At 40.7% G+C, this 13,191-nt stretch overlaps 1 protein-coding gene across 3 annotated transcripts in view; it reads right to left on the bottom strand.

Moving 5' to 3' along the window:
* TBCE (tubulin folding cofactor E) overlaps nucleotides 1-13,191 on the bottom strand; it is a 33,312-nt gene that overhangs the window by 6,584 nt on the left and 13,537 nt on the right. For all 3 annotated transcript variants that reach the window (XM_070733980.1, XM_070733983.1, XM_070733981.1), the window contains exons 7-13: nucleotides 12,498-12,600; nucleotides 11,498-11,574; nucleotides 5,140-5,235; nucleotides 4,575-4,639; nucleotides 4,428-4,492; nucleotides 3,746-3,898; nucleotides 2,240-2,393 (exon numbers count right to left, since the gene is read on the bottom strand). In XM_070733980.1, coding sequence (XP_070590081.1) covers nucleotides 2,240-2,393; nucleotides 3,746-3,898; nucleotides 4,428-4,492; nucleotides 4,575-4,639; nucleotides 5,140-5,235; nucleotides 11,498-11,574; nucleotides 12,498-12,600 — 713 coding nt within the window. The remainder of the gene's footprint in view (nucleotides 1-2,239; nucleotides 2,394-3,745; nucleotides 3,899-4,427; nucleotides 4,493-4,574; nucleotides 4,640-5,139; nucleotides 5,236-11,497; nucleotides 11,575-12,497; nucleotides 12,601-13,191) is intronic.

The raw sequence follows: 13,191 nt of genomic DNA, 5'->3' as shown, positions 1-13,191 counted from the left end.
CCATCTGGATCAATGATATTTTTTTAAAAAAAAATGTTCAAACTGCCAGTAACAAATCTTCTGTTATCAATTCTGATAGGAGCATGGTGGCTTTCACGGTTAGGATGCTGGATTGGAAGTTAGCAAGACCATGTTCAAGACCCAAACGCTGCCATGGGGAGTTCTCATCCTTTGCTCAACCTCCTACTAGGGACATGAAAAGAGTCCCCAACTGGGCATCCTTGGTCTACGGTGATGCCACCAGTTAATTCTTTCAACCTGGAAGCATCTCGGTGTTTTGACACGAGTGCCAAAAAAATAAAATCTGATGACTGCCTATTACCACCCTTTAAATTTTTGGGACTCTTTGGTATCTGTAGTCATTTATGAAAGGAAATACTAATTGTTGTGGTTGGCTCACGGCCAGCTCCTCTGGTAACAGATTTTGAACCAGAGAAGCCGGGTCCGTCAGAGCATCGGAGACCTGTGTGGCTTTTGGAGGGTTCAGACAGTGAGGGGGAAGGAGAGATGGAAGCTGAAGGTGTTGGAGAGGCAGAGGTGGAGGCCCCTGCAGTGCCTGTGGAATCCACAGCTAGTGTCTCATCTGGGTCGGATGAGGAGGGGGTGATTAATGACCCCATTCTCAACATCCGGGCATGCAAGAGCATGGGATGACAGGAGCAGCTGCACAGATGCAGAAGAAGATCTTAAATCACAGCTGGGAGTAATTAGGGAATGAGGCAGTAGGCTTAAAAGGGGAGGTTTTGTGGGAGGCTCTTCACAGGAGTTATCGTTCACGGTTGACAGAGAACAAGAAACAGACTTGGAGTTTCGTCTCTAAACCACCATATTGCATCTTTGGAAAACAACCCAGTTTTTGGACACTTGTGTTTCGAAAGACTGTAGCTCTTGAACAATAGAGTGAGTAGCTTTGCTGCAGCCCAGTTTGGAGGCATTCTTTACAAACTTTGGGGGGTTTGAGATATTTGTTATCGGCATGGCAGATAACCCCGACCTTTTGGTCATAAACAGACATTCTTCTGCCCCCATTGTAGCTCTCAGCCCATTTATAAAGCAATATATATTTTGTGTTTCGGACATCTCCAGTTTTGTATTTCCTTGCTGCTCAACCGGTCCCATCAGGCAGAACACTAATCATCTATTCAATTTATTCAATTTATTTATTCATTCATTCATTCATTGGATTTGTAACAACAATGATAAAAACAGCATGTAACAATCCAATTAATAAAACAACTAAAAACCCTTATAATAAAACCAAACATACACACAAACATACCATACATAACTTGTAATGGCCTAGGGGGAAGGAATATCTTAACTCCCCCATGCCTGGCGGCATAAATGAGTCTTGAGTAGTTTACGAAAGACAGGGAGGGTGGGGGCAGTTCTAATCTCCGGGGGGAGTTGGTTCCAGAGGGCCGGGGCCGCCACAGAGAAGGCTCTTCCCTTAGGGCCCGCCAAACGACATTGTTTAGTCGACGGGACCTGGAGAAGGCCAACTCGGTGGGACCTTATCGGTCACTGGGATTCCTCTCATTCCTCTCAAAAGTTTTTTAATTATCATGATCTCTCCTATCAAATACAATACATATTGTTAAACTGAAAGAAAAACTCATTTCTCGATACATTTACTTCTTGGCAAAATATTTTACTGTCGGAAGTGAAAGTATTAAAATTGAAGAGAACCCTCTACCTTCCTCACTTTCAGAATGCAATGGTAAACTACAGCTGCATTTGGAACTGAATCGTAGGGCAGATATCTAGAAGATCTGCAATCCAGAGGTCTCAAATGAAGCACGTAAATATGGGGATGACAGCTACACAAGAATCAATATTCACTAGAGCACTCCACAACACTTTGTAATGGCTGAGAAAATTAAGATAGCAAGTAGACATGCCTGGGATAAACATATATCCATCCTAAGATAAAATACAGAAAATAGTATAAGGGCAGACTAGATGGACCATGAGGTCTTTTTCTGCCATCAGACTTCTATGTTTCTATGTTTCTAGATGGATGGAGCAGGTTGGCTATTTCAATAATTTTTCAGCTAGAAAAAGATTGTAAGACCAGTGAGAACCATAGGAAAGAGATTTACTCAAGCTATGCACTAATGTAGCAAGCATGCAAAATTTCCTTCTTCCTATTCTTCTGTCAATGAAATAGAATTAATAAGGCAGGAAACCTAAAGAGAAGATGCCAGAGGAAAGAAACAACATTTCCTGCTATACTTACTGTCACAGAGTAGTTGATATCTTGGATGAGCAGTGAGGAATTCCTCACTTGGTTTATTTTTCTTTGGATCTTGATTACCACCAGCCTTTAACCAATCAATTCCAAATTTTTTTCTATAGTCAAGTTCTGCTCCCCTTCTTTCTTCGGGAAAGATCTGGGGCAAAGCAAGAGCATATTATATGACATCAGAATAGCCAAATCCATGTATATAATGTCATTTAATATTTGTCATCGTTATTCCCTAAAGGAAGGTTTCTTAAACTGTGGGCCAGAACATCTTAAACAGCTGTGAGCAAATGGGAGAAGATCTATTTATTTATTTATTATTTATTTTGTCCAATACACAATGAGGGTTTTAGCGGGTATATATCTATATACACATAGTAAAATACATGATGAAGGTTATAGAGGAGATACTCATAGTAAAATATATCTAAGAAATAATAAAAAAGAAGATATAGTATTAGAACATATCAATGAAAGAATAGAAGAAATATAGGAATAGAAGAAAGGCATAGGAGATATAGGAGAGCAATAGGACAGGGGACGGAAGGCACTCTAGTGCACTTGTACTCACCCCTTACTGACCTTTTAGGAATCTGGATAGGTCAACTGTAGATAATCTAAGGGTAAAGTGTTGGGGGTTTGGGGATGACACTATGGAGTCCGGTAATGAGTTCCACGCTTTGAAGTCCACGTTACTGTAGTCATATTTTTTACAGTCAAGTTTGGAGCGGTTAATATTAAGTTTAAATGTGTTGTGTGCTCTTGTGTTGTTGTGATTGAACCTGAAGTAGTCGCCGACAGGCAGGACGTTGCAGCATATGATCTTGTGGGCAATACTTAGATCTTTTTTAAGGCGTCTTAGTTCTAAACTTTCTAGGCCCAGGATTGAAAGTCTAGTCTCGTAGGGTATTCTATTTCGAGTGGAGGAGTGAAGGGCTCTTCTGGTGAAGTATCTTTGGACATTTTCAAGGGTGTTGATGTCTGAGATGCAATGGCAATCTCTTCCTCTCTGTCCTCTCCAGGATCCAAATATCAAGGCTTTCTTCTAAAGGCCATTGTGTTCACAGCAATGGTATCTGCAGGAGCCCAATTTTAATCTTAAAGGCCATGCAGTGATTCAAACAGGCTGAAGGATCCGAGCAGATAGATCATTGTGAGTGGCGTTCGAATTTCCACTGCTGAAGGAGAGTCCTGGCCTTGGAAATATGAGTTCTGGCAACAATTCATCTTTCGTGTGTCAGGCTGGCTTTTACAAATATAGTGCAATAGTGCAGACAATATGATCATTGTCAGATCGCACTTATTCTATCTGACAGGAAATACTCTGTTAGGATGCATCCAATAGTTTTAATTCAGGAAGGGAAAGTCACACACTAATTTACTATCGTTGAGTATTCTTAATGCACCAACCAATTTGTGGAATCCATGACTAGTCGTCAGCTTTCAAAAAACACTATTATAATATACTTTCTCAATATTTCTAATAGAACGCAAAAATACCTGTGATTTGTTCAAAAACTTTAATTGGCCTATTTTGGCAATAATAAGTTGTTTCAAAGTCTCTGCATTTTTCTCTGAATCCATCAAGGGATTATTCCGGCAATCAAATGATTCAAGTTTTTGTAGCTTGTCAAGTTCATTGATAACTGACCACTGAAACATAGAGAATAAGAAAATACGGCAATTTTGAACCACCAAATCTGAAACCAAAATACATTTTGTTACTGCTTACATAAAGTTAAGCCAAACATCCTTAGTGCAATGATTAGAGATATCAATCTTACCCATTAATTAAAATAACATAGTACTTAGGCATTATGATAAAATTATAAATTAAAAAATTAACTTCGTGACACAAATAAAAAACAAAATGTGTTAAATATTTTGATTATGTTTAAAGCTTCAATCTGTTACAATTTTGGTCTAGTTAGGCTTATATTGGTCAGTAATTTCCTATTTATTTCAGTTGACTTAGGGAATAATATCAGGTTACATGATGGATATAGCAATGGTTATATCTTTGTATACTAATTGCCAGCCAAATATTAAACTGAAATAGTCTGGCATGAAATTGTGCTACTTTACTGTGCATTTTTACAAATGATTGACATTTAAAAACGTAAAAACTGTAGTAATTGAAAAGAATTGAATTCAGAACTCAATCATGACACAGGCATCTTACTTTTGCTATTTTATTGTCTTTTAATATAAGGTGAGTTAATGAAGGAAACATTGTAGTCTTGTAACCTGTAAAAGAAAAGAATACGTTAGTGAAATAATAGTGAAAAATTAAATTAGAGGCATATATTACAGCATTTAATTTACATACCAAATGCCGCATCAGGAAAGTGTATAGAATCGATTCCATTGTTTGAAAGTATTAATCTTTCTAACCTGAAATTTAGAAGACAAACCATTAAAATACAAGCCAATAATCTGGATTTCATATCAAATAAATTGTCGTACATCTGAAATTAGCTTTTTGTTATGTTATGTAAAATCAGAACGCAAGACACAGGTTGTAATTAATATCCTTTATTGTAGAGATATAATGAAATGAAAAATAAATCAAGTAAAAGAGAATAAATGAAAAAAAAAAGATTTTTTGGGGGGGGAGGGAAATAAAAGCAGAAACTAAATTTAAGGCAAATATGTCATCATAGTCTTCAGGAACTGTATTTGAAGATTGATAATTAAGTACAGTCATGTAATAATTTTTGGAACTCTGATGAAAATAGTTTGGCAGAAAACTAAAATACAGCTGCACTACTATACAGGCTTGGTATGTAAGCTACCACGAGTAAGAGATTAGTAAAACAGAAGGATCATATAAGGATAAAACCAACAAAGTTACATTGACACTGAGATTAACAGTAGTGCCATATAACAGTTACCTGGGCAGATCTGCAATGAGATGAAGTTGATTTTCATCAGTTAACTGATTGTTAGAAAGATCTAGCCATTTCAGATTCTGGAGGACATCAACAGGTCTGCAAGAAAAACATCTTGTTTAAAACTTTATAATAATATAACTTTACAATTAAAATATAGAAATTACAATTCCATTCTTAGTATTTTACCTGTTTTGCTGAGGGGACGGAGACCTCTTGCCATCTTTTATCTTTCTCTTTTATTAATTTTATTGCAATTTCTTTGTCTGACTGTTGAGAGTTATCCAGAGTGACTGAGATTTAATAGCAATAATTTCGCATCTCGCAAAATTTGCATTGTTTTCTTGCTATTCTTCATTGGAGTTTAATGATTACAGATCTTAATACATCCAAGATTATCTCTATTAAACCATATATACTTGATTCTAAAATGCTAGCAAGGTATACAAACACTGTCACAAAAATCATTTGTTCTAATTCAGTGCTATTTTATTTATTTATCAGATTTATTTATCAGATTTGTATGCCGCCCCTCTCCGCAGACTCGGGGCGGCTCACAGCAATAATGATACAGTGTAACAAATCTAATATTTAATTAATTTATAAAACCCCAATTTAGAAACCAATCATACATACTAGCATACCATACATAAATTTTATAAGCCTAGGGGGAGGGAAAATGTCAATTCCCCCATGCCTGACGACAGAGGTGGGTTTTAAGGAGCTTACGAAAGGCTAGGAGGGTGGGGGCAACTCTGATATCTGGGGGGAGTTGGTTCCAAAGGGTCGGGGCCACCACAGAGAAGGCTCTTCCCCTGGGTCCCGCCAAACGACATTGTTTAGTTGACGGGACCCGGAGAAGGCCAACTCTGTGGGACCTAACTGGTCGCTGGGATTCGTGCGGCAGAAGGCAGTCCCGGAGATATTCTGGTCCGGTGCCATGAAGGGCTTTATAGGTCATAACCAACACTTTGAATTGTGACCGGAAACTGATCGGCAACCAATGCAGACTGCGGAATGTTGGTGTGACATGGGCATATTTAGGAAAGCCCATGATAGCTCTTGCAGCTGCATTCTGCACGATCTGAAGTTTCTGAATACTTTTCAAAGGTAGCCCCATGTAGAGAGCATTACAGTAGTCGAGCCTCGAGGTGATGAGGGCATGAGTGACTGTGAGCAGTGACTCCCGGTCCAAATAGGGCTGCAACTGGTGCACCAGGCGAACCTGGGCAAACGCCCCCCTCGCCACAGCTGAAAGATGTTTCTCTAATGTGAGCTGTGGATCGAGGAGGACGCCCAAGTTGCGAACCCTCTCTGAGGGGGTTAATGATTCCCCCCCCCCCCCAGGGTAATGGAAGGACAGATGGAATTGTCCTTGGGAGGCAAAACCCACAGCCACTCCGTCTTATCCGGGTTGAGTTTGAGTCTGTTGACACCCATCCAGACCCCAACAGCCTCCAAGCACCGGCATATCACTTCCACTGCTTCGCTGACTGGACAAGGGGTGGAGATGTAAAGCTGGGTATCATCTGCATATTGATGATACCTCACCCCATGCCCTTGGATGATCTCACCCAGCAGTTTCATGTAGATATTAAATAGTAGGGGGGAGAGGACCGACCCCTGAGGCACCCCACAAGGGAGTAACCTAGAGGTCGACCTCTGACCCCCCACTAACACCGACTGCGACCGACCAGAGAGGTAGGAGGAGAACCACTGAAGAACAGTGCCTCCCACTCCCAACCCCTCCAGCCGGCGCAGAAGAATACCATGGTCGATGGTATCGAAATCCGCTGAGAGGTCAAGAAGCACCAGGACAGAGGATAAACCCCTGTCCCGGGCCCGCCAGAGATCATCCATCAGCGCGACCAAAGCAGTTTCCGTGCTGTAGCCGGGCCTGAATCCTGACTGTTGAGGACCTAGATAATCGGCTTCTTCCAAGGACCGCTGGAGCTGGAGCGCCACCACCTTCTCAACAACCTTCCCCATAAAGGGAAGGTTGGAGACTGGTCGATAGTTGTTGAGAATGGCTGGGTCCAGAGAAGGCTTCTTGAGGAGGGGGCACACAAGTGCCTCCTTGTAGGGATCCAGGAAGGACCCCCTCCCCAAAGAAGCGTTGACAATCTCCTGGACCCAGCTCCGTGTCACCTCCCTGCTGGCCGAAACCAGCCAGGAGGGACACGGATCCAGTAAACAGGTGGCGGAACTCACAGCTCCAATGGCCTTGTCCACTTCATCAGGTGTCACCAGATCAAACCCCTCCCAGACAGGTGGACAAGTACGTGCCCCAGTCACCTCGACTGACTCGTTGTCAGTCGACTCTGTATTCCAATTGGAATCGAGGTCCGCTCGGATCCGAGCGATTTTATCAGCGAAAAACGTGTTAAAATCCTCGGCACTACTCTGCAAGGGCTCCCCAACTCCCCCCTGATTAAGAAGGGAGCGGATCACCCTAAACAGAGCGGCCGGGCGGGATTCTGCTGATGCAATCAAGGTGGCATGATACGCGCATCTTGCCGCCTTGAGCGCCACTTTGTAAGTCTTAACATGTGCTCTTACAAGTGTTCGATCGGATTCGGACTTACTCTTCCTCCATCGCTTCTCTAGACATCTCTTCTGGTGTTTCAACTCCCGGAGCTCCTCGTTGAACCATGGAGCTCTACGGGGTCTAGTGCCACGGAGAGGTCGCAACGGTCAAGAGCCTCTGCTGCAGCCTTGTTCCAGGCCTCAGCCAGAGACTCTGCCGAACTGTGTACAAGTGTATCTGGAATAACCCCAAGCGCCTTCTGAAAGCCCTCTGGGTCCATCAGGTGTCTGGGGCGGAACAGCTTAATCGGTTCCGCCTCCCTGCAGGGAAGGATTGGAGCCAGGAAGTCAAGCCGCAGTTGAAAATGGTCCGACCATGACAAAGGCAACACTTCTAAGCCCCTTAGTCTCAGACAGTATTTTGACAGTACTATAGTTCAGTGCTTCTCAAATAGTGGGGTGGGCCCCCCTGGAGGGGCATAAAGTGATGCAATGGGGGGCGTGTGACCCTGGGGAACGTGCTTTTTTTTGCCGCTGGGAGTAAGAGTCTTTTTGCACCAAACAATAGTACACAGCACAGAGCAGGAGATATTTAGTGCAGATAACAAACCCTTAAGAGAAACCATGGAAAAATATTTAACAGGAATGAAAAGAAAGGAGGAGAGAGACAGAGATAAAGAAACAAACGTAAGTCTCCCAAACACTAAGACGAGGAAATAGGACGAAGTGCATGTAGCACTTGGCTTCACTGTGACTATGGTGGGTGACAAGGAAAGACCCGGTAGGTTTACTGCGTCTAAAAATTTGGCAAACGACAGCATGAAGCCAAATAAATTAAGGTGTCAATTGAACACATGACATCCCAATCATGCTGATAAGATGCTTGAGTTTTTTCAGCGAAAACATGCCGAATATTGCAAACATATGTCTCGGCGTAGGGGGGGAGCGCAAAATGTTTACTTCTTCCTAAGGGGGGGCGTAACAGAAAATAATTGAGAAACACCACTATATAGTTCAAGATATTTGTACCAGCATACACAGACTTGGCACTGGATTCTTTCTGAACTATTACTGTATTTTTTGCACTATAAGATGCTCTGGACTATAAGACGCACCGAGCTTTTGGGAAGGAGGGAAAAAAATTCTGCCTCTGCCTCCCAGCAATTTGCTTCCTTGCAGCGAACAGCCTGGTCAGCTTCAGCAGTCTGATTTAGCACAATCAGCTGATTGGCAGTTGAACTGTCCTCCTGGAATACTGCCAATCAACTGTTCCAGGCTTTGGGGAATCACTGCCGTCCATCGCCGCTGTCAGCACCCATAGCTGCCGCCTATCACCGCCTCTGTGCACCCCACTTTTGGCCTCAGTGTGTCCCATTTTTTGGTCCATTCCAGGCAGTAAGGATTGCTGCCACTGCCACCAAATGACGGTGATGGTAATCCTTGCCACCTGGAATGGGCTGAAAATGGGGCACGTGGAGGCTGAAAATGGAGTGCATGGAGGTGATGCTAGGTGTTGTCGCGATGGCCAGCAGTGATCCCTGCAGCCTGGAACAACTGATCAGCGGTATTCCAGGAGGCTGATCCAGCCGGCAATCAGCTGCTTGTGCTAAATCAGGTTGTGTTGAAGTTGACCAGACTGTTTGCTGGAAGGAGGCAAATTGCTGGAAGGCAGAGGCCGAAGGGTGGGGCTGGTGGATGGGTGGGGCTTTGGCAACATTTGCTCTATAAGACACATATAAATTTCCACCCACTCGTGGGGGCGGGGCGGGAAGTGCTTCTTATAGACTGAAAAATACAGTAATTCTGAACCACAAAAGTTCCATATCAAAATATATATAGTTCTTGCTTAAATAACATACATAGCTTTTATTGGAAGAATTTTAAATTGCCATATCAGCTTTGTTTTGGCCTAACATTTGGTGAGATGACTTTCTTTCTATCCCATAGTGGAAGCTTAGTTGAAAGAAAAAATAAGGCCTGCTGGTTGCTGTATCTCAGGAATTGTAAATTTAATCTGAAATAATGGTTTAGATAGTGTGCCTGTTTGCTTGTATTATTTATCTCTTCTCATGGAATTTTGAAAATGCATTGTGGTTGATTATTCTAAATAATGTACACACGCTAAAGAAGTGGAATATAATTTTCATTTAAATAAATGCTTTTTCATCCATAAATTTTAGCTATGTTAACAATTCTTTTCTTCTTTAGTAATATAAACAGAGTTCCAGGAGATAATTAAATATAAATCCAAACAGTAATTACAGGTGAAAAATACTAAGCCTTAAAGGAAAACAAAACTCAAAGCGTTATACATTTTTTACTGTTTCTTCTAATAAAACTTAACTGATGTATTTAAAGATAATTCAAGAACTTAAATGACTAGAGGTACTTGATTCCATATATCCAATAGTTTTTACATATTCTGCTATACCTAAAGAACTGTTATCACACAATCCACAGTTTAACAGCAAGGTGGACAGATAAAGCAGTGGACCTACTTTGAACTACATATTCCTTTTGTTGCCATTTACTTCCCCTACTCTACTCAAAGGCAATTTCCTGCTTCTGATCTTGGTTTGTGGCTTTTCTCAAATCTGGACGGAAGGTGGGGATATCATTTCAATAATGATATGATATTCCCACCTTCTGTCCTGATTTGAGAAATCATTTCAATAATGAAATGATATTGAATCTTGAATATCAGCAAATCACTCTTAATTTATGTATTAATTAATGGATAGTCGACATATTTGTAAAGTTTTAAACAGAGCAAATATTCTCTTACTGCAAAATGTTTATATATATAAAAGCAACACACACACAAATACACACACAATTATATCTATACACGTAAAAGGAGTGTAATGCTTACAGTCACACCAATCAGTACGGTTCATAATTAAAAATTTCAGGCCATGCTGAAAATGTGCAATATAGAGGCCTTGCTTTCTAACTATTTGTTCAGCAATTCTTTGAAATTGTGATGATGAAAAAAGAGATTTATGATGGGTCATTGGGGCTATGGGCATTGTAGTCTCCCTGTGGTCATATGATTGGAATTTGGGCACTTGCCAATCAAAATACATTAAAGAGTTGCAGTGATCTACCTAGACAAATGATTGCCATTTGTGACTATCACAGTCAGCCTTTGACAAGCAACGCCAGGCATGCAGAAAGTTGCAAATTGCAGTAATGTGATGTCATGCTTGATAACTGTGAGTCATTTAATGATTGTAGCTGGAATTGACAAACTGATGTTGTATGCTGGACCATTCATGTGATCTTTCACTTTATAAGTGCATCACTTAACCATAGAGTTGCCAGTCCCAACATGACTGGTAAGTGGGAACTACAGCATTTTTTGGAGTATAAGACGCACTTCCCCCCTAAAAGAGGGTGCCATATACACTGAATGTAGCCCCCCCCCGCCCCCCCCTTTGGTCTCTGTCTTCCATCAATTTACCAACTTGCAGGAAACAGCATGTTCCAATTACAGTATAGCCTGATTAGCACAAGCAGGTGATTGTTGGTTGGATCCGCCTCCCGACCATCAGCTGTTTCAGGCTGCAGGAGGCAGAGGCAGATTTTCCCCCCCCCATTGTGCTAATCAGGCTTATTGAAACTGAAAGTGAAACTCAAACAGGCTGTTTGCTGCCAGGAGGCAAATTGCTGGGAGGCAGAAGTAGAGGCAGATTTTAAAAATCTTTTAAAAATTTTTAATCCTCCCCAAAAAAGATAGGCATGTCTTATACTTTGGAGTGTCTTATACTCCAAAAAATACGGTACCCGAATCGTATCTGCAAAACAGTGGCTGTATGAATAATTATTTTCATACCTTTTTAAAAGTGAAATGCTATTGGAAGCAAGGTACAGTTCTTCAAGAGCCGGCCACCCAGTAGCACATAAAAGAACCTAATGGGAAAACACCATTTAGTCCAAACAGCAAGCTTCACTTGCCTTTGTAGGCAAAATCAAGCAATATCAACTTTACAAACTTGTTTCAATAATACTCAGAGCTACCTTGAAATGTATTTCATGGTTAGAGGATCTATTTTCATTTTTTATTAAAAAAACCCACAAGACTTTCATTCTTGGAAGGGACGTTGTGTTCAAACAAGGAGAGAGCCGTCTTACTAGAGATAAATGCAGAGGATTTGGAATCAAACCCATTCATGTCATAACCGAAAAAGTGAGAGAACAGAGAAGACCTGGAAAATTACATTTCATGGTATTCCCCATATTTTGAAATGGAAGCTCTGAGAGCTGGAAGGGAGAGAAATTGAGGAGGAAACTTTACTGGGCACTTCATGAAAGATGGGAAATCTTTGAAGCCTGGTATTCACTGATCAGTGTTACTGACTTGAGATGGGCACCTACAGATATTAAATAAATAATTATACTTTAAAAAAAAACTCTATGCCTGACTCAGAAAAGCTGGAAAACATTTCAACAGCTGAAAACAATGTCATGTGCATATCTGCTATCATGACATACAAAGCTGGTAAAATTACATCATTTTATTGGGAAAATCTACTGTTTTTTTAATTTTTCCAGATACCATTTAAGCAAAATTGATGAGGCAAAATATGAATATATTTTCCCTTAGTTTTCATAAGTAATATCCTACAGCAACTATAGGAAGAATAAAGTGCAATGGTAGCCAAATTCCTTACCTGTTTTTTTACTAAGAAAAAATGAATGTATAAACTTTTGCAAAGATTGCGTATATATATAAGGATGTTGGCTTATATATATCTTTGAATGTTTTATTAGAATTACAAATGCTATGATTAGGAACTAACCATAAACCTTCAAAGGATCTTAAATTATATTACCTCAGTCCATGTCACTCCAGTCTGATTAAGTGCCAAAACCTTGAGTTTACAAAATGTTTGTGAAGCAGGAGGGAGAACAGACGGAAATTTCATTTTGTTTTCACTATTCCAAAATTGAGGGAAAAAATAGCACACATTAGAAAATGGAATAAATATAGCACATTAATCTTTCTGTTACAATTTAAGAAAAAGTTATATTAGGTTTTCTTTTACATGTGTTAATTTATCATTTTTGCTTACATTGGTCTCCCAGATTCCATGTCAGAAACAACTGCAGAGTTAGACACTGAGACTTCAGAGATGTAATGCAACTTTCAAGTGACATCAAATCTACGGTATTAGTTTAAGGCTTAAGATCCTAATTCCAGAATCAAATTATAGACAGAAGCCTTGTTTCTAAAATAAAGAAAAAGCCCCATACTGTGGTACATATATATTCAGAAAAGGGATTCATCCTTTGCCATGTAAGGATGGCACTTAAGGGAATTAAAGAAAAAAATAGCAAGTTGAGGAGGATACTAAAAACGAGCAGGGACCACACTGTTATGTGAGTATTGGTACCATTAACTGAGCCGGGGTGGCGCAGCAGGTAGAGTGCTGTACTGCAGGCCACTGAAGCTGACTGTAGATCTGTAGGTCAGCGGTTCAAATCTCATCACCGGCTCAAGGTTGACTCAGCCTTCCATCCTTCCGA

Source organism: Erythrolamprus reginae, chromosome 1, assembly GCF_031021105.1.
Source record: "Erythrolamprus reginae isolate rEryReg1 chromosome 1, rEryReg1.hap1, whole genome shotgun sequence".
NCBI lineage: Eukaryota > Metazoa > Chordata > Lepidosauria > Squamata > Dipsadidae > Erythrolamprus > Erythrolamprus reginae.
Note: the sequence above shows the minus strand (reverse complement) of the source record. Positions and strands in the feature narration are given on the sequence as shown.